The sequence below is a fragment of the Nipponia nippon genome, unplaced genomic scaffold (assembly GCF_047370975.1).
Source record: "Nipponia nippon isolate SJK-2023a ecotype South Korea unplaced genomic scaffold, ASM4737097v1 scaffold_16, whole genome shotgun sequence".
Lineage (NCBI taxonomy): Eukaryota > Metazoa > Chordata > Aves > Pelecaniformes > Threskiornithidae > Nipponia > Nipponia nippon.
The window spans coordinates 10,984,422-11,008,191 of record NW_028262332.1 but is presented as its reverse complement, the minus strand read 5'-3'; the positions used below and the strand labels follow the sequence as shown (position 1 = coordinate 11,008,191).

The 23,770-nt window shown below is 62.5% G+C and overlaps 1 protein-coding gene across 3 annotated transcripts; it reads right to left on the bottom strand.

Moving 5' to 3' along the window:
• Positions 1–441: 441 nt before the first annotated feature.
• PTGS1 (prostaglandin-endoperoxide synthase 1) lies at positions 442–13,203 on the bottom strand. 3 transcript variants are annotated; one of them, XM_087753256.1, is made up of 12 exons: positions 13,055–13,176; positions 8,408–10,170; positions 7,205–7,321; positions 6,903–7,043; positions 6,015–6,158; positions 5,420–5,601; positions 5,230–5,313; positions 4,584–4,830; positions 3,714–4,000; positions 2,645–2,792; positions 1,891–2,266; positions 442–1,813 (listed from the first exon to the last, which is right to left on the bottom strand). In XM_087753256.1, exons 4-11 carry the CDS (start codon positions 6,919–6,921, stop codon positions 1,911–1,913), a joined length of 1,467 nt encoding a protein of 488 aa, XP_087609382.1. In that variant the 5' UTR covers positions 6,922–7,043; positions 7,205–7,321; positions 8,408–10,170; positions 13,055–13,176; the 3' UTR covers positions 442–1,813; positions 1,891–1,910. The 3 variants fall into 3 exon arrangements, with proteins under 3 accessions (XP_087609382.1, XP_087609381.1, XP_087609383.1); XM_087753255.1 differs by lacking the exon at positions 8,408–10,170 and having other exon boundaries at positions 13,055–13,203; XM_087753257.1 differs by lacking the exons at positions 8,408–10,170; positions 13,055–13,176 and adding an exon at positions 8,264–8,397.
• Between the last annotated feature and the right edge of the window lie 10,567 nt (positions 13,204–23,770).

Sequence of the window (23,770 nt, the reverse complement as noted above, 5' to 3'; positions counted from 1 at the left end):
CCTAGGGAATGGCAGCAGAGTAGGGAGGCGGCTGTGCCTACCTGGCTATATCTACCTGGAGATACGACGTCTGTCGTCCTCCTCACCCCTGCCTGCCCCGTCCCTCACGTGCTGCCTGGCCCCACGTTTCAGGGCAGCGCCCTGGACCAGGACTCCCCGCTCTGGTTCTCCTCTTGTCTCCCGTGGCTTTGTATGACGGGCAGAGGAGCAGCCGGCAGTGCCCGGGGGGGGTCACGGTGGAGAACCCTTCAAGAAGGGTCCGGCCGGGAGCAGCGCAGCCCCCATGCCACTTGTGCTGGGTGGCAGTCCTGCGGGGACGGAGCAGGAGCCCAGGAGCGGTCCCCTCCTCAGGCTCAGCACAGGGAGAAACTGCAGCCAACTGCTCTCTTACAGACTGGGACTATTTCATGCCTACAAAACACCTGGCCAGCAAGATTTATGTATGGATAGATTTTATGTGATAGAAATGCATATTGTTGGATGTAAGCGCTGAGATGCAGCGCGGCACAGGGCTGTGGGGGGGTGATGGCCAGAGGGCAGCGTAGCTCAAACCTTCACGGGAGACGGGCTCAGAGACGCCCCTGCCGAGGCGATTCCTAAGGAGGAGGGTTGCTCCGTTTATTTCTTCTGATGCAGTCGGCAATGACACAGCACGGCCCCGCTCCGGCTGCCTGGCCCAGCCGTGCCCCAGCAGGGACACCAGCCTTCCAGCAGCACTCCAGGGACTTCTCCTCGACCCCAGCTCCTGCCGCCTCCCAAGCATCCTGCCCTCTTGCAGGGCCTGGTGCTGGTGAGACAAAGCTTGGAAACTGGCTGGAGGAAATGAGAGGAGTTTTAAAAATCATGTATTATTTTCAGTGTCTGTTCTCTTGGAGGTGAACCGGGATCTGATGGGGATCAAGGCCAGTGACTGTGGCTGCCAGCTACCAGGTCGTTATGCCAGCGAGGGCCGACATCTGCGTGCGTTTCTGGAGCAGGACAGAAGCGGGCTCTGTGTGCCTTGGGGATGCCATTTGCTGAGCTGTTAATGCAGGGAAGTGTAATGATCGTAGGATGGAAGAGACTTCATCACTGTGTTTGCACAGAGGTAGCATCTTGCCCCGAGCAGCCCCGCTCAGGCGGCCGGCGGTGCGTGCCGGGGTCCCAGCAGTCTGATCTGATGCTTCTCCCCTGGTCTCCTCCTGCAGAGACATTGCTTTGGTTCCTTCTTCTTGGTGTCTCGGCTATGCCTGTGTGCTGGGCAGGCTGGGGTGGGCAGCCCGGAGCGGCAGCAGGAGAAGTGATCAGGGCAGGTTCTTACTGCAAGCTCAGCCACCGCTGGACCAGCATAAATGCCTACGGCGTGTCCTCCCCGTCCCTCTGCACACTGCCACCCTCCTCCTCCACCTCCCTTGGGGAGCTCAGCAGCTTAACGGGGTGCAGCAGAGGAGGAAGGACTGTGAGGGCTCCCCAGGCTCTGCGCTCCGCTGTCCCGAGCGGGGAAGCCTTGAGGAAGAGGGGCTGCTGGTGGCCTGTTGCTAGAAAGCCGTGGGGGCGGAGGGTGACAAAGCACAGGGGAGTCCAGAGCGTCCCAGGGAGGTGGGCATCCGCTGGGGAACCCCAAAGCTGGCTTAGTGCAAGGTATTTGCTAGCAAGAGAATTGGGTCTGTTGAGAACAGTGGCAGCAGCCACACTCCTGAGGCACTCGAGCTTTTCACAGAGCTGGTACCAGCCTCTCCTCAAGGGCTGGTGCGGAGGATGCCCAGGGTGGGACCATCTTCTGTCCTGCTCCGGCTCCTGCTTGGCACAGGGGTGGGCAGGGCCCTGCCGCTCCCTGCGGGAAGGAACGGGACATTCAGCGCCAGGCCGGGAGCTCGGCTCAGCTGGTGCCTGGGCAAGGACGGTCTCTACCTGGGCAGGCTGTCCTGCTGCTAGAGCTCAGTAGATGGTCCACCACCCCTAGGGCTGCCATTTTCCACAGCATCTGGCACATGAAACGCCACGTATGGGCACTTCTTCACGTTGAGGCACACGAGTTTCTCGAGTGATGCTGTCTTAACTATCTCAAAGCCAATTGCTCCGCCAAATGTACTGGGTTTCCAGTACTCTGGGGAGCAGATGGGGTTTCCAAGAAGCCCCTTCAGTGAAAACGGAGCTCCTATCTCCACCATGCTTTCTCCAAAAATACCATTGGGTTGGGGTTTCTCAAGCAGCAAGCCCAGATAAAACTCCAGAGCATCAATGTCTCCATACAGCTCTTCCAGCTCTGCTGCCTTCTCTTCCTCTCCTGCATCAAGTGAACATCAGAGTACTTTAGCAAGGGGATCACCCCCGGCAAGGACTGGCCTTGCTGTGGGTGATGGGAATGTGGCAGCTCCTGCAACCCAGGTAGCAGTGAGCCCGGCTCCCAGGCCAGGCACTGCCCTCTGGACCGCTCATCCAGCCTCGCGGGAGGAAGGACCTCTGCAACCAAGGCACCAGCCCTGTCCACCCCGGTGCGAGGGTCACGAGCAGGCAAGGCTTGGATGGGCAGGAGCGGCTGCTCTGCTGGGCAAGCCCAGCGGCGGGGGGGCAGCTCGTGGTCTCGTACCCCGCTGCGAGCGCAGAGCGTCTGCGCTGCCCCAGCAGAGCCCCGGGAGCTCCCGTGGCAGCACTGCAGCCCTACCTGTTAGCTCCTGAAAGGACTTGTAGGGCTTCATGCCAAACCTCTTCCGATACTCATTAAACGGCTGTACCCGCAGCTGCCGGGATTCCTTGATGACACCAACAGCCACTTTCAAGACGTTAGCATTGATGGTTTGTCCCCCACCGATCTGGAGGGCGAGAACAGAAGGAGGAGCACGCATGAGGCACAAGGCAGCACCAGCATCTGCTCCAGGGGAGCTGCGGCACAGCCCCACCGCCCCGCGCTAAAGCATCCATGTCCTGGGCATGGTGTCAGGGAGACCAGCACGTCAGTGCTGCAGCAAGAAGAGGGGGAATCACTGGACACTGTGAAAGAAAAGCCGTAGAGCAGCTTGGGTTAAAGCCTTTTCCCAGGGTGGGTCAGGGAATGGTGCAGGAGAAGCCCCGGATGGACGGTGACCCACCGGCCTGGGAGGAGGGGAGAAATTACAGGGGTTTGGGGTCACAGGGAGAACCCACACACCCAAAGAGCAGCGGGTCTGCACCTCAGCCTTGCTGCTTTGCACAAGGAAAGATGGTCAGAAATGTAGATGTAATCACTTGGAAGAAAACATCCATGCGATGGCAGCAAAGAACAGTGCCAGACAAGCTGCTCCCATGCCCAGGCTGCTCCACAGCCCAGCCCGGGGCCAGGAGATCCCGGCTTACCGCAGACTCCTGGCATCACCGGGATGTTTACTACAGAGTCCTGAGAACAAGCAAACGCGGCTGCCAAGGCCCAGCCTTGTACAGTGCTTGTGGGGAGGACTCATGACATGCGTGCCAGGTGCTGCCATGGGTAGGAGACTCTGTATGCGACAGCGACCCACTGCTGAACAGCGAAGTTCGGTACTGGTGTGCTACAGCTGCGCTCCTGGCACTGCAGGGACAGGCGATGCCTCGGATCGGAGCTTTGTGCAGTGGAAGAAGAGGAGCTCAAAACCCCGCTGCCGCCCTGCGAGCCCCAGAGCTGGGCTCCACCACCCCAATCTGCCTTCACGGTACCATGAGCATCCCTCCCGGGGTCCCACAGCCCTGGCACTGGCAGGGAGAGGAGAGCACGACTTTACCCTTCCTGCAATCTGCTTGGAAAAGGACTCCACCAGCGCCTCCACGCCGTAGTCCATCAGCATGGAGGTGTTGTAGAGGAACTGCTCGTAGCTGTACTCTTCCCCCTGGATGATGAAGGAGTCGGGCATCAGCCCGTGCCAGTGATAGAGCTGGTTGAACTCCACTGCGATGCGATTCCGGTACTGGAACTGCGTCCCAAACAGCAGCTCAGGGTCGAACTTGAGGCTGAGGAAGTACCCGCTGAGGTGCTGAACGTAGTCTTCAATGACGATCTTAATGGTCTCCCCTGGGCAGGAGGCGAGAGAAGCAGCCGTCAGCTGGCAGCAGCAGGAGCTACCAGCTCTGTGCCCCGAGATGTCACCCACGTGCTACGGCAGCACGTCCCAGCACCCATCCACCACCTGGGACCTTTCTGACTACAGGCTTGTTGAGTTGGGTGGGAATTTTTCAGTGAATTATTTTTTCACCAGCAAAGGTCAGTCTGCCAAAAGCGAAAGGGTTCCTGAGGAAGCTGACTGTGATAGGCTTCTTAGAGAGAATGTCGTGACACGGGTCCCTTCTGGATTTTGGTCAAAAATTACATTTCCTGAGATTATAGTAAATTTATAATAGAACATTAAAATGAAATAATTCAGAACTATGACAAAATTATTACAAATGAAATGTTTTGATGGACCAAAGCCAATTTTTTCTATATGGACCAAAGCCAACGATCCCCAGAAGGCTACCAACTCCTCCAGCCTCTAAAGCCAGACTGGCCATCACCCTCAAACAGAGACCGACCAATGCCCAAGTCCTTGGGGCTTGCCCGGGGAGGTGGGACACGGGGCTCGGAGGTGCCCATGCCCTGCGGCACCACCGGTCCTCACCGATGAGGATGAGACGAGCCGTCTGGAAGAGCTGCTCATCGCTCCAGGTGGGATGCTCCCGTTTCAGTATGTCGCAGACGCGGTTGTGCTCGCGCAGCCAGAGCGTGGTGTACATGCAGAGCCCCGGCAGCAGCCCAAACACCTCCTGCCCCATCGCCAGCTGCTTCTCCTTGGGGATGTCAGGTGGGTAGACCATGTGGACCGGAGCATCGGTGACCATGGGGGGGTACACCTCTCCATCCACCACCTTGGGGAGACAAGAATGGGATGGAAAAAAGGAAGGAGGGGAGAAAACCACCCCAGTGAAAGCCTGTTCAGCTGGCATCTGCCTCCCTACGGGCACCACGGCTGCTCTCCTGCAAGCACTGAGCAAGACAGAAACATCCCCCTCGTACAGCCCCAACTGCTGCCGCCAGAATAGCTCGACCCCAAAGCTCATTCCCCTGAGATGGCACCTCTGGCCAGCAGCCACCGAGGGGGGCCCTGGCAGTCCTCTGCACGGGGCACCAGGGCTGGGGTCTCCTACAGGGCTGGGGTCTCCTGATGCTCCTGGGAGTCTCTGGCCTGGCAGCTGCCAGAGACATGTGGGCTTCAAACAACCCTGGAGCACAGGACTGTGACATGTTTCTGTCGTGCCAGGCGGTACCTGGAATTTCAGCTTCCCATCTCTGAAGAGTCGCAGCTGGTGCTGCCGCTGCAGGTTGTCCCCATACAAGTGCCCGAGGTCCACCTGCCAAGAGAGCACAGCGTCAAGGCTGCTCAGAAAGGCTGTGCATGCCCCGGCCCCCTCCTCGCTCCCCGCATGCCCCTGTACCCCCCACTCCGGTGCCCCTCACCCCATGCCCCAGCGCCTTGGTGAAGCCGCGTCCCATCTTCCCAGACGTCTTGAAGAATTGGTGGGTGAAATGCTGGGCGAAGAAGGCAAACATCAGGTTGGTGCCTTGGGGATCGGCTTCAAACTTCTGCCGCAGCAGGAACCTCTCCGCCAGGAGCTGGGGGTCGGGGAGCTGCTGCTTCCCTGCGAAGGATGGAAGTTGAAGGCGGGTGCCCCATGCCGACCCGGCCGGGTACCAGTGCTGGCCGTAGGGCTGTCGGTGAGCACTGCTGTGCCTGCTGCAGCACCAGGCACTGACTCGTCTGCACAGGCACCTTACACCCCTCTCACCCAGGCTGTGACGTGCCCCGGCAGCTCAACCTGAGCTGCTGTTTTGGATGGCATCAAGCTCCTCCTGCCCGCGGGGCCAGCTTGGGCAGGATAGCGGTACCATTGCCAGCAGTGCCTTGCAGACATGTCCATGGCAGCAAAAGCTTGGGCACAGGTGCGTGGGAAACACTGATGCTGCACCGGGTACGGACCTGGGGTGCTGCTCCAGTGACTCAGCCCCACGCCTGGCACCACGCGGTGCCGGTCCCCCCAGGCCAGCCGCGTACCTTTGGTCCCCATGGGCGTCGGGCAGTTGTCCGGCACGGGTGGGAGGACGCGGGTGTAATAGCTGACGTTGGCGTAGGCCTCCCAGCTGATGTAGCCATAGTCAGAGTTGAAGGTGGGGGGGCTGGGGATGAGATTGGCACGAACTGAAAGGAGAGATGGGGTTCACCACTGTGGGGTACGGGGCACAGGGCAGCACCTCATGGGCTCTGCCCCCGGCCCCTGCCTGCCCACTCAGTGCTGCCAGACGCCCTCCCCTGCCGCCCCGAAAACCAGAAAGGTGCAGGCAGCAGAGGCATGCGGGCATCCCAGGCTTTGCTCTGAGCCTTTTCAATTCCCCACAGAAGAGGAGGGCTCATGCTAATGTGCTAGGTGGATTCTTGGATCATAAATGAGATGACAGCCACACAGAAAGGGTAAAATCAACAGCCGGAGCCTTGTGGACATGTCACTATGGCTCCAAGGGCTGGAACCTAAGTATTTATTCAAAGTGATGAATGTGGGGACATGAGTAGCAAGGCCAACTCCCTGTTTCCACAGGCTGTTTTCCATGTGGCTGCTTAAGAGCCCTGTGGCCCCGTGAGCGCAGCGTGCCAAGAGCCACTCGTGTTTTCCAGCTGGCTGGCAGCCCAGCCTGCCGATCCCCTGCGCCCTGCTGCTGCCTGGCCGGGCAGCCTCCTGCGGGCAGGGTGACGGCGTGACAGGGTGATGGAGTGATGGGGTGACAGCCTCCCTGGGTTTCCCAGTGACATGACTCAAGCCCGGTGCCCACCGTGCCCGTGGGAGCTGCTCAGCATCACTGCAGCCGTGCCGCCCCCACCTACACCTCTGCCGATGCCCAGGGGGTCCCCGAGTCCTGCTGCACCCCGAGACCCGCTCCAACCCCTCACCTGTGAGCACGAGCCTCATAAGCGTGTCCCTGATGAAGGTGCTGTTGATAATGTCCCAAAACCACTTGAAGTGGGTCAGGATGAAGTGGTAGAAGGCAGGACTGGGCTTCAGCAGGGCATGGAGGCGTGTCCAGAGCTCGGCTGGGGGAGACAGACCAGGCAAATCTCTTGTCCCACTAATGAAGCCTGCTAACGGCCCCAGCCCACCCGTGCTGCCACTGCCGGTGAGAGCGCATGCTGCAGGCGCAGCGTGCCACGCCGGGACCCACGGGTGCCAGAGGTCCTCTGGGCGAGAGACTTACGGGAGGTGCAGTTGGTCCCGAAGTATCCCGTCCGCGTGCAGTCACATTCGTATCCTCCCAGGCCGACCCTCACACACACCCCTTGGTGCTGGCAGGGGAAATAGCAACAGGGATTCACTGCGGGGGGAGAGAGAGAGACATCACCATCCAGCCACAGCGTCACCGCGTCCGGTGGCTCCCTGCTCCTCACGGGGTGACGCTGCCCTGGACACAGCCGAGCCGGGTCCAGCGCAGGGGGATGCACCCCGGGGGGTTACCCCTGAGACGAGGCACTTTGATGCCAATTGCCTCGGTGAGCCCAGCCCCCAAGCCTGGTGTCAACGACGTGCTGCAGGGAGACGGCAGACAGGTGCTGCAGGAGCCGAGCGCTGCCCTGGCCATTGCAATATCAGGCCTGCAGCAGACACTACTGCTTAGCTTTTCTTTTACCTCCCTGGTGAGGCATTTTGGGCAGGAGAATCACTTCGGCACTGTCCCTCTTGTGGAAGTTAGCCTTGTCTGAAACACCCAGGATTGCCAAAGGAACCATCTGCACCCTGTGGCCACGCGCCAACGGGTGCTGCAAGCCCTGGCCCCAGCTCAGGCTGTTGCTGTCGGGGCCGTGCCCTGCCCAGTGCCCCATGCCACCACGGGGCCATGTCACGGTGATCTCCTGCACAGCCGGGGCTGTAGCCTCATGCACTTGGGGCTGCTATGCCCCCAGAGCCCCAGCATGGGATAAAGCACTGCAAACACAGCACCGGTGTTAATAATAATGGCAATTGTCAGGGCTGATGTTTGCTTTGGCAAGCGGCTCCTCTGACCTCGCCAACAGGGGCCAACAGCTGGGCTCGCTCCCCTGGCCCCTGCCCAGCCCCTTCCTCTGGTGCCTTCGTGCCCCAGCCTGCAGGCGCGAGATAAGGGCCCCTTCCCGCCCGTCTCACAGTGGCGGGATCCCACGGGAGAGAAGGAGACAGGAGCAGCACTGCCACCAACTTGGGCTGGTCCTCACAGACCCGGGACGGAGCCTTTGCGCCAGGAGAATAAAAGTGCCAAGATACAAGACCTCCTGGAGCACACCTGGCTGAGGGTTTCCGTGGGCATCAGCAGGACAGTGGTCACCAGCCCCACCGGGACGCACAGTGCTTGGGGAAAGGGATGCCACCAACACACAGTGCTCAGCTCTGGTGCCACCGGCTGCGGGGAGAGGGACGGGCAGCGCACCCTGAGCTCCAGAAGGGACCGAGAGCCATTCCCAGTGTGCCCAGTGTCATGGTTGATGAAGAAAGGTCTCCCAGGTCCATCGACTGCTCCGCGTGGTCTGTGAGCTCATCAGGCCCCCGCCAGACCTGGTTCAGATTCTTCTGGAATCTGGGAACAGGTTCCAACGCTGGGGTGGAGGGACAGGCATGCAGAATAGAAACCACATTTTTTCCATAGGAAATTGCAGCTAAAAATTAACATCTTTGAAAAATAAAGCTAATTTTGTAAAGTTGCTCAGTCTCCCAGCCGGCCACACACTCGGGGCAGGGCAGGGGCTGTCCGAGAGCCCAGGGCTTGGCTGCAGCTCTGCCCCAGCTGCACTCAGCCCTGTGACCCCAAACCCCTCACGTCACGGGGGCCGGCTTGCAAAGACGCATTCAGCTCCCAGCCCTTCCCTCAGACTCCCTTTCATCTTAGATCTTTTCATGTATCCAGATGCTATTACAGACCCAGACGGGAGGCAGCAGGCAGGTTGTTATTTATCTCAGACAAATTAAGGTCAGACCACCCGTTCGTTATTTTGCAAGATGAGAACTTTTGCAAAGGGGGCTGTGTTGCAGCACAGCTGGAGCATCCTCCGGGCTATTACTGCATCGGTAGCTCTGCACTCAACTCTGCTGCAAATCTTGCAAGCACATAAGAGAGCAGCCCCATGCCGTGCCTGGTGCAACCCAGGGGGATGCAGGGCTGCCCGTGGGCGCCAGAGCCACAGGGCCAGGAGGATGCTCCATGCCATGGGTTCTGGCACGGCAGGCCGCGTCCTGCCCCGTCTCTCCAGCTGACGTGGGGAGTCAGGAGAAGTTCACTTTGCCAGGGCTCTCCCCAGTGCGGGGCTCAATGGCATGTCGTGACTGAGTACTCCTCCAAGGAGGGTTTGGCAGCACGCCGGGCTTGGCCAAGCTGCCTCCTCCTGCAGTTCACAGCGGTGTCAGTGCCGCGGGGTCCCGGAGGTGTGGTGGGAGCGGCATGTTCCAGCCAAAAGGGTGGGAGGGGGATGGAGCGTGTCCTGGCCCGCGACAGCAACCCCCTCGTGTCCTTTCGGAGCCTCCCTCCTGGGGCAGCTCCGTGCCGCTCCCCACCCTGGCCAGGAATCCTGTGCCGGCCCTGCCAGGACGGCTCCAGGTGTGGAGAAAGCTGCTGCCAACCTCCGCGCTGCAGCACGGCCCCCTCCGTGACGGCAGAGCTGGTGAACACACTCCATCACCGCTGAAAAATCCCAGATTTCGGGGACAACATCCGCTCTGTGTTCCGCAGCCAAAGCAACCTGGGGTGAACCACGGCCGGGCTGGAGCCGGGCTTGCTCGATGGGACACAGCTCCGCAGCCACAGACTTTGAAGACAATGAAAAGCTCATGCACTTGTTTTTCTGATTCAGGGAGGTTTCCTCGGGCCCACAAGCTGTTCACAGCACACGCAGTACAGCCAGATTGTCATCTGCAACCACTTCTGGCGGCACCGTGAGCAAGAGCAGCATGCCAGGGCTGCAGCTGCATGCCATGTGGAGCTCAGCAATCCTCCTCCCTGCACCTGAGCTGGGCTGCCGGCCCCAAGGATGGGCTGCGGGCAGGTGGACGGGCTGTGGGCAGGTGGCCGCGCTGGCTGGAGCGGGCAATGCAGCCCCGGGGCTCTCGGTGTGGCGGCAGGCTCCACTGCACGGCCCGGGTTGAAGCTCCGTGAGCCCCGTTGCAGAGGGGCTGTGCTGGGCGGAGGCGGTTGACCACGGGCTATGGAAACAGGCACAAATCAGAAGTGACTCTGCCAGAGGTGCCCCCCTGCCCTCGCTCAGCGGGGTCCGTGCCCGACCTGCCCCACGGTTGGAGCTGGGGCAGACGGTGATGTCCGGCTGCTGCCGCGCCTCCCGTTTGCCAGCGGGTGAAATGGCGTGAGCTGTGGAATGGCTGTGGAGAGGATGGTCAGGTTTATTTTCCAAGAACACTTGTACAAAACTACACCCCTGAAGGCAAGCCAACATCCAAGGGCACTATCTGCCAGAGGAAACAGAGAAACACCATGGGACCGGCTTGGCTCTGCTCACAGCCAGAGGAAAAGTCTACAGAGAGCAAACATCACAGCTCGGAGCCAAGGTGCAGCCAGCAAGGAGACAAGTAGAAGTGCTCTAAGCAGCAAACACCAAGTGAGCAGGAGATCCCAGCCTCAGCCCAACATCCTGTTATTTGGTCTCTGAGAGCTGATCCGAGGGCTAGATTAGGGCTGTGGTCCTCCCAGCACTGTGCTGGGGAGGAGCAGGAGCCCAGCCGCTCTGCTGACAGCACCTTGGGGCACGGCGCAGTTCCCCTAATTCCTCAATCAGATATCTCCCTCCCTAATTAAGGCTTGGAAGAGAGCCATCCTTTCATGTATATCCCAGGTATCTTTTTTTTTCCCCCCACATAGGGGGGAAATTTGCTTTGATCCTAGCGCACAGCAGTCAGCTCCAGGGGCTGGTCACAGCTGCACCATCCCAGCGCATGTCTGTCCCAGCTGCTTCAGGCACGTGGGTCCCCCGTGGGTCCCCAGGCCCTGTCCTGTGCCCAGCAGGACACATGGATGCTGCTCCCAGCTGTCTTCAAGCCCCAGGAGGAGCTTTTTGGGAAGATGAGACCCATGCCGGGAGATGGCCAAGCCAGAGGAGGAACCACACAGAGGCTGTCCCTTGCCTGTCCCTGCCACCTGTGGTCCAGCCCAGCGGGTGACAGCCAGGTTCATCCCATGGGGTCCCTCCTTTCATGCAGACGTGCCCGATGGGCCCTGCAGCAGGGTGCGTGCCGCCTCCCCAGCACCAGCCCTCCTCCTCCAGTACTCGCTCCTGCTGCTCCTGCTCTGACCCTGCAGCCTGAGAAGCCTGGAGGGCTGCAGGGTGGCTGGGCCACGCTGGGGGCACCCAGCCCCACTGTCCCCAGTGGATGAACCTGCCACCTCCCGCCAGGTCGCACCCCGACTCCCGGAGTCCCCTGCAGAGCAGCCATGGCCGCTCTCTGCACGGCCACGGCCACGGGGCCTCAAAGTGCTGGAACCCCAGGTCACCTTCCCCTTTTGGACATGTACACTGCCAAAACAGGGAAGTCCCCGCCGCGGGGTCACTGTTTTTGCACGAGACCAGCTGCTCCAGCACCGAGAAGTCCCTCCTCTCCCGGCGGGCTGGCTGCGGGGAGGCGTTGCTTCTCCCACAGTCCCGCTTCCCTTGCAATGGCGGGGGGCCTGCTCAGCTCCATGCGCCCAGCCTGTGCACGGTTTGGGGGCTCTCGGGTTTGGGCACGTCACTTCCCACAGTGGTGGGTAAGCCCGGGCAGGCTGCTGGAGACGGGGTCACCATCAGCACCATTTGCAAGGCAGGCGGCCGGAGCCCCGCTGACGGATGCAGCCCACGTGCCTGGGCTGCTTTTGCTCAGAACATTACTTTATCGAGGAACTGTAAAACCTGAAAAGTGCCCTGACCTTCATGCTGGGATGGCGTTTTTCTGCAGGGAGGAAGGTCATTTCACAGAAGAGGGACTGGAGTCAATGCCCCATTAAGGCCCTGGAGGAGACTGCACTGTAGGGGCCGGGGATGGAGCTGATGGGATTCAAGACACGGTTCTGCTTTGCAACATGCTCCCCGGATGCCTGCTGTAAGCAGCATTACTCCTTGACATCCCCAGGCGCACAGGCAGCCTGAGCCCACCGTGGCTGCACCAGCGTGCAGTCAACTGCTGCGGCACATGGGCATGGGAACAAAATGATGGCTCAGGCCACCGGAGCCGTCCCTGCTGCTCCCAGCCCCCCATCCTCACCCCCAAACTGCAGTTTCACCTGGTTTGTGTTCGGGGAGAGCGGGGAAGGGCCCCAGCTGCCAGCTTTCATGGCTATCGCTGGGAGGCTGCAGGGAGCAGATGGGTGCTGCCCCTCAGCCCAGTGGTGGGGCCACCCTGGGGCGGCCACGGCCCCATCCTGCCGCAGGGCCTCGCAGGACGGCGGTGGCCTTGGCGGGAGCCCAGCCCTGTTGCGTGGCCACGGCCACGCTCAGGCCAGCGACAGCTCCTCCAGCCCCTGTGTGTGGTCCCTGCGCGGTCGCAGCGGGAGGTAGAGGGGAAGTTTGTTTGTCATGGGTGATTTTGCTCGCCGGTCAGGCGTGACGGGCCAAACCCTGCAGGTCCGGGGGCTGCGGGGACTCAGCCCCAGGCGGTGGCCTCGGGGCTCCGGGCCGGTGGTGCCGTGGCTCCTGCCGGCCACCCTGCCCGCCCTGCCCGCCGCTCCGGGGCTTCTGCTCCCGGCCCCACGGCCAGGTCCGGGCAGCGGCGGGGCGAGGACCAGCCCGGGGTGATGGGCTCCATCCCGCCCCCGGCCCGCAGCGCTGGGCAGGGGCTTGGGGCAAACGCCCCGGCCGCTCCCGGAGCCCGTTCCCGAGCGCCGGGGGCAGCGACCACCCCGCGGCCCCTGCGCCTCCGGGGGTCCGCACCGGACCCTCCGGGACCAGGTTCCCCCGCATCTCCCGGTACCGGATCCCCCGGGGCTGGGTCCCCCTTTACTCCCCGGCCCCCCCGGTGCGGGATGTCACCGCTCCCCCCGGTACCGGCTCCCCGGGGTCTGTCTCCCTCCCTCCCTCCCGGTGCCGGCCCCCGCCCCGCGTACCGGAGCCGTCGGTCGCGGCGCTCCCGGCGGCGCAGAGCAGCACGGCGTGGGCGAGCAGCAGCCGCAGCCCCGCGGCCGGCGGGGCCCGGGCCCGGCACCCACCGCCCATGGCGAGAGGCAGCTCCGCCGCGTCCCGCCGCCGCTCGCGGCCCCGCCGCCCCCACTCCCGCCCCCGCCGCGCCTCCTCCCGCCCCCGACGGGACGGGGCCGCCTCCGACAGCCCGGCCCTCGGTGGGGGGCTGCCCCCGCCCGCGCACCCCTCCCGGGGTCCCTGTGGCCAGCCCTGGGTCCCCGGCCGTGCCCGGAGCCCTGTGTCCCCCGGGAGCCCCCTGCCCATGCCCAGGTCCCCCCGTGTCCCTCCCAGTCCCCACCTCCCCGAGCATCTCCATACCCATCTTCTGGTCCTCACATCCCCCGGCATCCCCATGCCCTGGTCCCCATGTCCCCCAGCATCCCTATGCCCACACCCTGGTCCCCAGGTCCCCCAGGACCCCCATGCCCATCCCCTGACCCACAAGCCCCCTGCCTGGGTCCCCGTGCCCTGGGGCACCCTGTTACAGCTCAGGCAGCAGCCCCATCCCCGCAGCGTGGCCGTGGGCTGTGGGCCTGGCCCAGATCCCTCTGACCCACTGCGGGAGGCTGCCCCAGCAGCACTGCCCGGCTGGCGCCAGGAGCCGGGCTGCCCACAGCCGCCAACAGCCAGAAAAGCTGAGTTTATCAGTCAAACCATCTCTGGGTGTTTCCTGCCTGGGCACTTTGCCCCCCCCAGCGCCAGCCTGCTGAGAGCGGGGACAGGATCAGGCCAGCCCAGCCCAGGCGGGCACCAGCCACCCCGCAGGGGAGCGCATCCAGCTGGGAGCAGCTCTGCGTGTGGCTGGAGTGGGCGAGAGCACGATGGGCTGCAGACCTTGCTGGGCCAGCCTCAGGGGATGTTCCTGAGCCTGGTGGCACCCAGAGCCCAGGGACTGTGGCTGCTCGCCCTCTCCTGTGTTGCTCTGCGGCGGCAGCAGAGACCCCAGCGCGGGCCTGGGTGTGTTTCAAGATTATCTTGGGTTTTGCTGTCACCTCCTTGCAGAGCGGCAGGAAGCCCGGCAGGGCTGGGTGGTGCGCGGTTCCTGCGTTGTTCCTGTGCTTGGCGTGGAAAGCGGCTGTGCGGTGGGGACGGGGCAGGAGCAGGGCTGTGGGAGCAGGGCTGTGGGAGTGGGGCTGTGGGAGTGGGGCTTTGCTGGGCTTCAGCGGCAGGGAAGGAGCGTGGCAGCGGCCTTTGCGGGTGTCCAAAAATTAACAAGACCCTTCGATCCAGCTTCAGTGGGCAAATGTATCAGCCATGACACAAACATGAGCTCAGCAGACTCTCAATTTGCTCTGGTAGGGTGGGGACACCGTCTGTCTCCCAATGATGAATACACGCTGGAAATGAGGGGCAGGTTTTGCTGTATGCATGCAGTTGGTGTGGTCAGCGTGCGCCGGGGCCAGGGCTGCTCCTGCCTGCTGCGAGCCTGCCCACGGGCAGCGCCATCCTGCTGGGCACTGCATGCCCAGCCACTCGCCCCGTTCTCTGGCCTCTGAGCCAAAAAGCGGCCGAGCCGCCTGGATGGGCACCAAATATAAAGCCATGGCATGTCAGCAGTTCAGCGCACAGAGATGGATTTCAGCACGGTATTGGGGTGGTTTCAGCAGGGCATTGGGATGGTTTCAGCAGGAGCATGGGGGAATGGTGTCAAACAATCGCCCAGGAGCTGCCCTGTCCCCCCTACCCCGTATCTGTGCGCTCCCAGGCTGTAGGAGCAGGGCAGCACCAGGATCCCCCTGCCGCTGCTGCCACTGGCCCCACAGTTTTGCAGCCCCACAGAGTGCGGAGCGGTTTACCCTGTGGGTGTCCATCTTTCCCCTCCGTCCCTGCCGGCGGCACCGCCAGCCCTGGCTCTAGCCTTTCCCCCTCCTGCCCTGCACCCGACGCTGGGTGCTGCTGATCACAGCATGTGGGACCTGGCAGAGCCCGACTCCCCCCGAGTCAGCCCAGCAGTCCTTGGGGATGTCCCAGCTCCAGGAGCTCTTCTGCACACTCGCAGCTCTGCTCCCTTTCCTCTCGTCAGGTTTTAATAATGATTTGCTTGCACAATACGGGAAACGGTTGCAACAGCCCCAAGGCTGGCTGTCTCGCCAGGTCTGCTGCGGAGCTGCCGTGGAGGGGCTGCCATGGAGGGGCTGTCCCCAAGCTGCCGGGTGAGGGAGGGGGCTGCTGCCAGCAGCTGCAGGGCGGGGGGTGGCCTGGCTGTCCTGTGCACCCCCACCGCTCCTGGCACCTTGCCCGGTACCCAGACCCCTCGCTCCAGGCACTCAGTGTCACACCAGGCTGCTCAGCACAAACCCATCAGCTACCGACCTCCCCGCCGCCAGCCCCAGCTGCCAACAAACCTCCCTGCTTCCCCTCTGTGATCACTGTCTGTCTGAGCTGCAACCTAGGATGTCTGTCCTCATGTCCCAGGACTGGAGCCAGCCCAGGTCCCCAGATGAGTCCCTGTCCCTGGCCAGGGCCAGGGCGGGTGGTGCTGCGTGGGCATCGCAGTGGGACCGCGGCCTTGCAGCCTCCCTTGGCATGAGCACGCGGCTGGGGCCACCCAGGGCACGGAGGGCAAGTCCACGGGTTTGCCACGGGCTTGGCAGCGTGGGTGCTGGATCTGGGCAGCAAACACCCCAACATCGCTCTGTAGCAGCAAGGGGAAGTGCCAGCGCGGTGCTGCCGAGCCCCACGTGTGCGTTACCGCCATGGGCCTGGGAGAAGGCAGGAGGAAACCAGACAAGTAAAAAGGTTTCCTTCGGCCTGATGAACCCCCTTGGAGGGGCAAGGGAGGCTCTCGTGGGGCAGCGGCACCAGCAGCTGCAGCCTCTGCGGCACGCGCAGAGTGGGAGGAAGCGGCTGCTGGGCTGCCGCCAGCACGGGGGAGCACCGAGCCGAGCCTGCCGGGTGCCGGCACCGCTCACGCCGCAGCAGCTGGCCCCAGCCGGCAGCATGGGTGCTGCAGGGCCCCACGCCAAGCACCGCACAGGCGGTCAGCGGGCCAAGGTCCAGCTGCATCTGGTGGCTCGCTGGAGACTTCCCTCCTCCTCCCTGCCGCGGGGAGGGGGCTCTGCCCTCGGTGGTCCTGGCACAGGAGCCGGCAGGGCTGGGGGAGGCGAGCGGCACGAGGGGTCTCCCCCAGCCTCTTGACCCCAGACCGCAGCCTTGCATGCGGCCCCACTGTCGCCAGTCACGGAGCTGGAGAGGGAGCGTGCAAGTTCCCAAAGTGCACAAACAGCCCAGAGTCTGCAGTGGGAAAATAAACTCTCACAAGTGGCTTTGGGAAGAGCAAGAGCCTCCCCGGAGACGGGCAGACGTGGCGCTGAGGGGGTGTGAGGATGGGTGGCGGCTGCTCTCCGAGTGCAGGGCAGCAGCGGGGACAGGCCTTGCCGTGGCGCCTGGAGCGCTCCTTGCTGACCAGCTGCCAGCGGGACACGGCAGCAGGACGGACGGCTGTGTGGCAGAGGCAGCCTGGGGTGGTTGGGCTCTGGCTGGAGGGTTTCAGCTCTGAGCACACAAAACCTCCTCAGAGGTGGCCAGAGCAGTTCCTGACGCCCAAGGGTTCTCTCCTCTCCTCCTGTGCGGTGCTGGGGCCTCGCCGCGCCTTGTGCCGCACTCTTGTCTGGCTCCTCTCGGCCAGCCCTGTGCTGGTCTCATGCTGCTCTTCTGCTCTTCGAAGCAGTGACTGCAGGCACCAGGGCTACAGCTTCACCTCTTTTCCTCCTGTGGCTTCCCTCCTCCTTCCGGAGGCATCGCTGGAGCTTTGTTTCCTTATTCTTTCCCCCCAGTGTAGGGGGGACGCGATCACGACCCCACTCCTGGTCCGGCTGTCTTGGGGCTGTTGGCGCTGCCCTGGTGATGTGCCAGCGCCGGGCCTCGGTCTCTGCCGAGAGGCAGCATCTGAGCAGGACGGGTGCGGGAACTGCCACGGCAGTCTTGCTTCGATTTAAAACCAAGGTGATCGCCCCGGCTGCGGGGTGCCCCAGAATGGGAGGTGTTTTGCAGCCGTGCTCGGATGCAGCCAAGTCCCTCCGGCGGAGCAGCGGCTCTGCCCGCACAGTGCCAGGCCCGAGAGGCCAGTGAGAGATCACTGCCGTGGCCTTACCCCGTCCCGGGTCCCCATGTGCTCATCCCCGGGCAGGGGCCGGCGAGGCCCCACTGCTGGCGGAGGAGGTGGCGGGGGTGCGGGAGCCGGCGGGGGTGCGGGAGCCGGCGGGGGTGCGGGAGCCGGCGGGGGTGCGGGAGGCGGCGGGGGTGCGGGAGGCGGCGGGGTGCGGGAGGCGGCGGGGGTGCGGGAGGCGGCGGGGTGCGGGAGGCGGCGGGGGTGCGGGAGGCGGCGGGGGTGCGGGAGCCGGCGCTGCCGGCCGCGTCCTCCCGTCGGGAGGCAGCAAAGCACCGCCTATGGCAGCGCGGCGGCGGCCGGGCTGCGGGAGCACCGCTGGTCCTGAGCCTGGGACCCCTTCCCCCGGGTTCTGATGGGGCCTCCGTCAGCCGCAGTGCCGCGGGGGGGGGACAGCAGCACCCAAGAGCCAGTGGCGGGTTGGCACCCGAAAATCCTCCCCCCGTGTCCGCCCAGGGGTGCTGGGGCTGCGGGGATACCCTGCGCCACGGCTCCGCAGCCATGGGGTGGGTGGTGAGGTGGCAGCGGGGGAGCCCACCCCGGGCAGGCGAAAGGCCGAGTGGGGCAGGCACGGACCCTGCCCGAGCCCTGCGCCGGGAGCGCAGCCATGGGGCAGCTGGGCAGGGGCACCCCCACGGCCCCCCAGTCCTGCGCTCCAGGGGTGGCCGTGCCTGGGAGAGGCGTGTCCCTCCAGGCCCAGGGGATCCCCATGGCCCACGGAGCATCCCCTGGCCTGCCCCATCCTTGCACATCCCCGAGAGGCTCTGGGTGGGACGTGGCTCAGCGGGTGGACCCTTGACCGTGGGCTGCAGGGGCTGGGCAGGGAACAAGGAAGCCAAAACTCCCGTTGTTCTACTTTAAGGTTAAGAGGCGACTGGTGCTGAGTCCCCTGTAGGGAAGGTCCCCGACAGCCGCAGGTACTTCAGTCCAGCACAGCAGCACAGCTCGTGGCTGGAGACCCCTCACGGGGCATCGGTCTGGTCCGGTTTGCCCCGCGCTGGGCTCAGGGGGGCTGTGGGGGTGCAGGGCCAAGCAGGGCAGCAGTGAGGCAGCCCGGAGAGCGGAGCTGTCCCCAATGGCTGAGCAGGGCTGGCGACCCCTTCCCCAGCTCCGCCGGGCACAGCAGCAGAGGACCCAGCGTTTCCTCCGGCACGGGGAGCTGACAAATGCTGTTTGGGAGGCTACAAATCAGAGCTGAAAAGCCAGGGCTGGACAGGCTGTCTGGGAACTCGTAACCCGAGCCCCAGGAAAGGAGGACTCAGGAAAGTGCTTTCAGCAATCATATTCATCATCTTCAGCTCAAACTCATTAGGCTCGCGGAGCCCAGCCCCGCCACCGCCAACGCCTCCTGCACGCAGATAGAGCCGCCGGCTCAGACAAATAAATGCTTCCAGCTTCCCGGTGGATGCGGCAGGTCAGGGAGCATCTGATGCCAATTACCTGCGGTGTAGGGTTCCCCGGCTGCGCTCACCGGCACCGCGCAGCGAGGCAGCTCCCGTGCTCCGGCCCTCCCGTCTGGGTCTACCCCGGCCACAGAGGTGCTCGGCCGCCTACACGGCCCCTCCAATTTGGAGTGGCCCCACGCATCACCCTCTGCTCCCTGTGCCAGGAGCCATGGGGGCAGCCAAGGGGGGGGAGAGTTTTAGTCTCCCGTCACAGGGGGAAGAGCAGTGCTGTGCCACCCGTGTTTTGGGCTCCTCCATCCTAGGGTCAGGCACCAGCGCAGGGATCACCCACCTGAGCATTTCAGGGGATGCTTGAAGGTGACCTCACCGCATGGCCGTCCCCACCAAGGCTGGCTGTGCACAGCACTGGGCACCAGCATGTCACTGCCAGGGTCTAACTCCCCCAGGACATTTCCTCCCAGGCTGTCCCCATCACACATGATCACGGCATGGTGCGGCAGGGACCCCTCCTCCCTGCTCCCGGGCGCAGGGCTAAGAGTGGAAAGCTGCCCCAGCCGGTGCAGCAGGTTTGGAGCTGTCTGGGTGGGAAGCGTGTTGGGGCTGTGCATCACCGTGTGACACCGCATGGATGCCCTGCACCCTGCTGTGCCCACCGCGTCTGGTCCCAGCTACGTGACTGCCCGGGGACATCCCTGGGGCAGCACATCCCCATCTCAGGGTCTGAGCGGAGGGAAGCCGTGGGACTCCCCATCGGGTTCAGGTCCAAAATTACAACAGATTGCCCCATGGAGACTCATGGATAGGGCTGGGAAGGGACGCCAGGGTCCAGGCACCCATCCCGAGCGGTGACAGCCGCGGGCACAGCCACGCAGCTTTGCAGAGCGCTGTGGTGAAACGGGCGCAGGCGGCTCCACTCGCCCGGCAGCTTTCTGGGGCAACTGCACACTTCCACTTCTCTGGGCTCAGGGCGGCCTGGATGTCCTTAATTGCCCAAAGGTCGGCATCCCCGAGCCTGGGGCCACGTGTCGGAGGGACCCCGGGCAGGAACCTGACACGGACTCGAGTCATTCGGGATCAACGCTGGGGGCCAGGAAATTGCAACAGACACGAACCTAAATATGCCGCGCGTCCCCCCAGGTAATCAGGGGCCGGGCCAGATTCCGGCTGACAGCTTAAATGCCTTAATTCCTCGGCTGCTGTCATTTGAGGGGGTCCCATGTGCCGTGGGCTTCTCCCAAACGGTCTCTGAGCTGGAGATTTGTCTGTAATTGGAGGCATGTTGCATTCCCCTGAAAGTAGCCAGGTCCCACTGGATGGGGGCTGTGGGAAGGCAGCAATTTCCCTTATGGAATTATTTACCTGATTAGAGAGTTTATTTTATCAAAATTGCTTCAGAATGGGGCCGCTCGGTGTGTCCAGCACGGGGAGCTCCCCGGTGGGGCCGGTGGCCTGGAGACAGGTAATTTGTGTGGTTAATGGGACTAATCCACCAGGCAATTACACCAATAGATTTCACGGCTGCAAAGTGCTCTGTTCCCATTAATTAAAAATCTGTTAAGAAGATTAGCACGTGAAGGTATCAAAAGAAACCCAAGAGTTTCTTTCCCCACCGGCCCCCGAAGGCGAGTGTGGGAGTACTGGATTGCTCACATTAGCACAAAAATTATTCTTTTAAAGGTAAGGGCTTCGCATCCAAAGTAACTGCTGACAGTTTTCCCCGACTTCCCTACCAAGAGGTCCTTTATGTTTAATTATAGTTTGTTTAAATTAGCCCTGATTGTTCGCGTGGAGTGTTAGTTTAAATACATTTGGAACGCGTGGTTCCCCTGTGCCCCGCCAAGGAGGGCAGGCAGCGCGAGGAGGGCAGCCTGCGGCCGAGCCCTGCGCCCCGGCAGGCGCCCCTGCTGCAGGGCTGGTGCCTGGGGCCGCTCGGGAGCAGATGGGGGTCCGGGGGGTCCGAACTCAGCATCCCCTGGTTGAGACGGTCACGCCGGAGCAGGGGCTGGGGATGGCAGGAGCTGGGGATGGCGGTACCCGCCGTCGGCAGGGGCTCAGCCGCCAAACCCAGCTCCGCAGCAGGTGCTGGGCTGCGGTGGGCACCTCCCCAGCACGCTGGTCTGCCCGCACCCCGCCAGTGGCTTCTCCGCCAGCAGGAGCCCTGCGCCATCACCACCTGCACCCCACGGTGCCCGCTCCCGTCCCCACGCTGCCGCCGCCGGCCCGGCACTGCTCAGCCTCGCGCTCGGCCACTGGTGCCACTCCTGGCCTTTGTCCACAGCCAGACACTGAGCAAAACAAAAGCAAATTCCCCGGCAGCTGAAGGTGCCATTTTTACGGCTGGGCTGAACAAGGAAGTATTTTTTGATCTCTTAAAAATCCTGAATATTATCTGACAGTTTATCTTGTTTCTCCGCATCCGTGTCTTTGCAGCAACGCCAGCTCATTTACATGTGTATTGCGCCTGCCTCCACGGGTGCTGAGGTCAATTGAAACTCAAGAAAAGAGGAGAAATTTATGCAAAACTGTTGATTGCATTTGTATGTAATGAAATCATCCAATATTCATCTGACTATAGACTCTAATCTGAAAGGAGAAGTGAAGGACATAAGAGTCACTGGAAAGCAATAATGAGCTTCTGTAGTGATTAAAAAAGCACTTGAGCTTTCTGAAAATCCAGCCAGAAATCGTGTCTAATCAACACGGAATATAGGAGGCAGAGATTACATTGATACATTTTGCAAAGCTCACTGTTGAAAATGTATGCGAGCTGTAAACTCTGACATGCCATCCATGGTCTGTTTTATACAAATCCGGGCAGCACACAATCAGCGCCCGGGCTCGTCCCTGGCACAAAGCAATCTTGGTGTCTCTGCTCGATGACTCACAAGGAGCGCAATCACATCTATTTTGAAGAGCAATGTTGGTTTTTAACTATGTCGAGAGCTTCCAGCTTCCTTGGAGTTTTTCCTTCCTTTCGCCACTGCTTCGTGTTTCCCGTGGCCGCGGGGCTCAGCCCGGGAGGTGATGGGAGGCTGGTGCCTGCCCCGGGTCCCTGCCACGACCCCCTTGGTGCGCCTGCCCTGGCTCTGCGGCTCGGAGCAAACCGAAGCGTCCTGGGGGAGCCGAGCGCGGCTGCCCGGGCAGCCCCAGCGAAGGGCGCGGGTCTCTGCCTGGGCTGCGGTAAGCGGGGATGCGCACAGGGGCACCGTGCATGCTGGGGCTGCAGCCCCCTCAGGGACCACCGACCCACCAGGCCACGGCAGTGCTTGCCGGGCAGGAACCCACCGGTGCCCTGAATCCACGTGCTGTTGGGAAAGGGCTCCCAGCGAGCGCGGCAGGGTGCAGAGAGCCCAGGCCGCAGCTCAAGGGGGTCCAGCCACGGCCCTCCCTCGCCCCTGCGCTCTGCCCCACGCCACCCGGCGACATTTGCTGCTGAGGCCAAACTGTTTGGTGGCTGAAGCGGCATCGCTGACATCAGATCCATGTTTCACCCCGCCCAACCATTTTCTGGCTCAGGATCGCTTTCCCTCCTGGGTTATTTGGCGCAGCTGGAGCTCCTTCCCCACCCGCCAACAGCATCAGCTGCAGCTTCTTATCAGCTCTGGGTGCAATCCAGGCTGGAGCCAAGTGAGAGGTTCCTGCTGATGGTAGAGGAGGAGGAGGTTTTTGGAGCAGGCAGGCCTTGTGCTGCAGCTCCTGGTGTGGGGCACCAGACCAGCAGATGATTTGTACAGCAAAAGTGCGACCTCCCCAGAGCCATCCGTGTGCCAGCCGGCCGCGGTCACAGTAAGCACAGTGAGTGTCTGTCCTCTCTTCTCCTGGGTGGTTTACAGTGGCCCTCAGTGGCCCCTGTGCAGTGGTTGTGGCAGGTGGGGGGTGGTGCCTGGGGCCAGCATGCTGCCATGCATTTGGCCACGTGTGGTGGGTGCTTCTGTGGTCCTGTGTGGCTGGCAGGGGCCAGGGCTGCAGCTGGTGCTTTTGTCTGCCCATCCCATGGGGGAATGGAAGGGTGAGAGCAGGATGGGCCGTGGTGGCACGGCTCCGTGGGGTCACGTGCTGCCGGTACTGGGGGTGAGAGCAGGATGGGGCCGTGGTGGCACGGCTCCGTGGGCTCACGTGCTGCTGGTACCGGGGGTGAGAGCAGGATGGGGCCGTGGTGGCACGGCTCCGTGGGGTCACGTGCTGCCGGTACCGGGGGTGAGAGCAGGATGGGCTGTGGCGGCACGGCTCTGTGGCTCATGTGCTGCCGGTACCGGGGGTGAGAGCAGGATGGGCCGTGGTGGCACGGCTCTGTCGGCTCACATGCTGCCTGCGCTGCTTTGCTGGTACTGGGGGTGAGAGCAGTGGGTGCTACACCTGCTCCTGGCTGATGCAGAGCACGGTGGGTGAGGTGAGGATGCAGATGGACCCCCCAAACCCTCCCCTGCCGCAGGGCCATCAGCTACGGTCGCTCGGAGAACAGGTCTCTGCCTTTCTTGAAATTTAAAAGCTATTTTTGCCCCTGGCTTTGCCTCACCAGCGTGGCCAGCCCTGGACCTCCTCCCACTGCCTCCCGACGGCGCTGGGGACAGGCAGCTCCATCCCCAGCCCAGCGCTGGTGCAGTTTTACTGCTAGGTTTTAATTCATGTGAGGCAGAGTGCGATGCTACAGGATAAGGAATATCTGTAAATACTTGAGAAATTCCTCAAACCCTTCAAGCCCAGGCTGCTGCTGGGATGCCGAGGTTGCGACAACAGCAAAAAAAGCCTAGTTGATAAATGTCAAAAGAAATACAGTAATCAGCTGAAAGCAATTTACCGGGCCATGTAACCGCCCTGGGCTCACCATTTTCCTTTATTCATTTATCATGGTAAGCGCTTTGGCCAAAATACACAAAGCAGAGAAATTGTTGACATGTGGGGCCCTAGCAGAGCAAATCCTTCATCCTTCTCCCCCTCCCCACTGCGCACAAACTAACTTTTTGGGAGTTGTTTATTTAAGGACTGCAGAGCACTTGGTGCTCTTTGAACCCAAACGCTTTGGGAGCGGGGCTGGCCACCACCTTCCCTCCTCTTGCCATCGCCCCAGGCTGCGGGGAGGCTGTTTGCTGCTATGGGGAAGTACCTGCTGGTAGCGAGGTGGTGAGCTG

Coding starts and splice junctions, on each gene's coding strand:
- PTGS1 (XM_087753255.1), bottom strand. CDS start 13,163: ATGGGCGGTGGGTGCCGGGCCCGGGCCCCGCCGGCCGCGGGGCTGCGG. Junction 4,001..4,583: donor GGCTCGTCTCATCCTCATCG/GTGAGGACCGGT, acceptor CCTCCTGCCCAG/GGGAGACCATTAAGATCGTC. Junction 2,793..3,713: donor CCAAGCAGATTGCAGGAAGG/GTAAAGTCGTGC, acceptor CTCGCCCTCCAG/ATCGGTGGGGGACAAACCAT.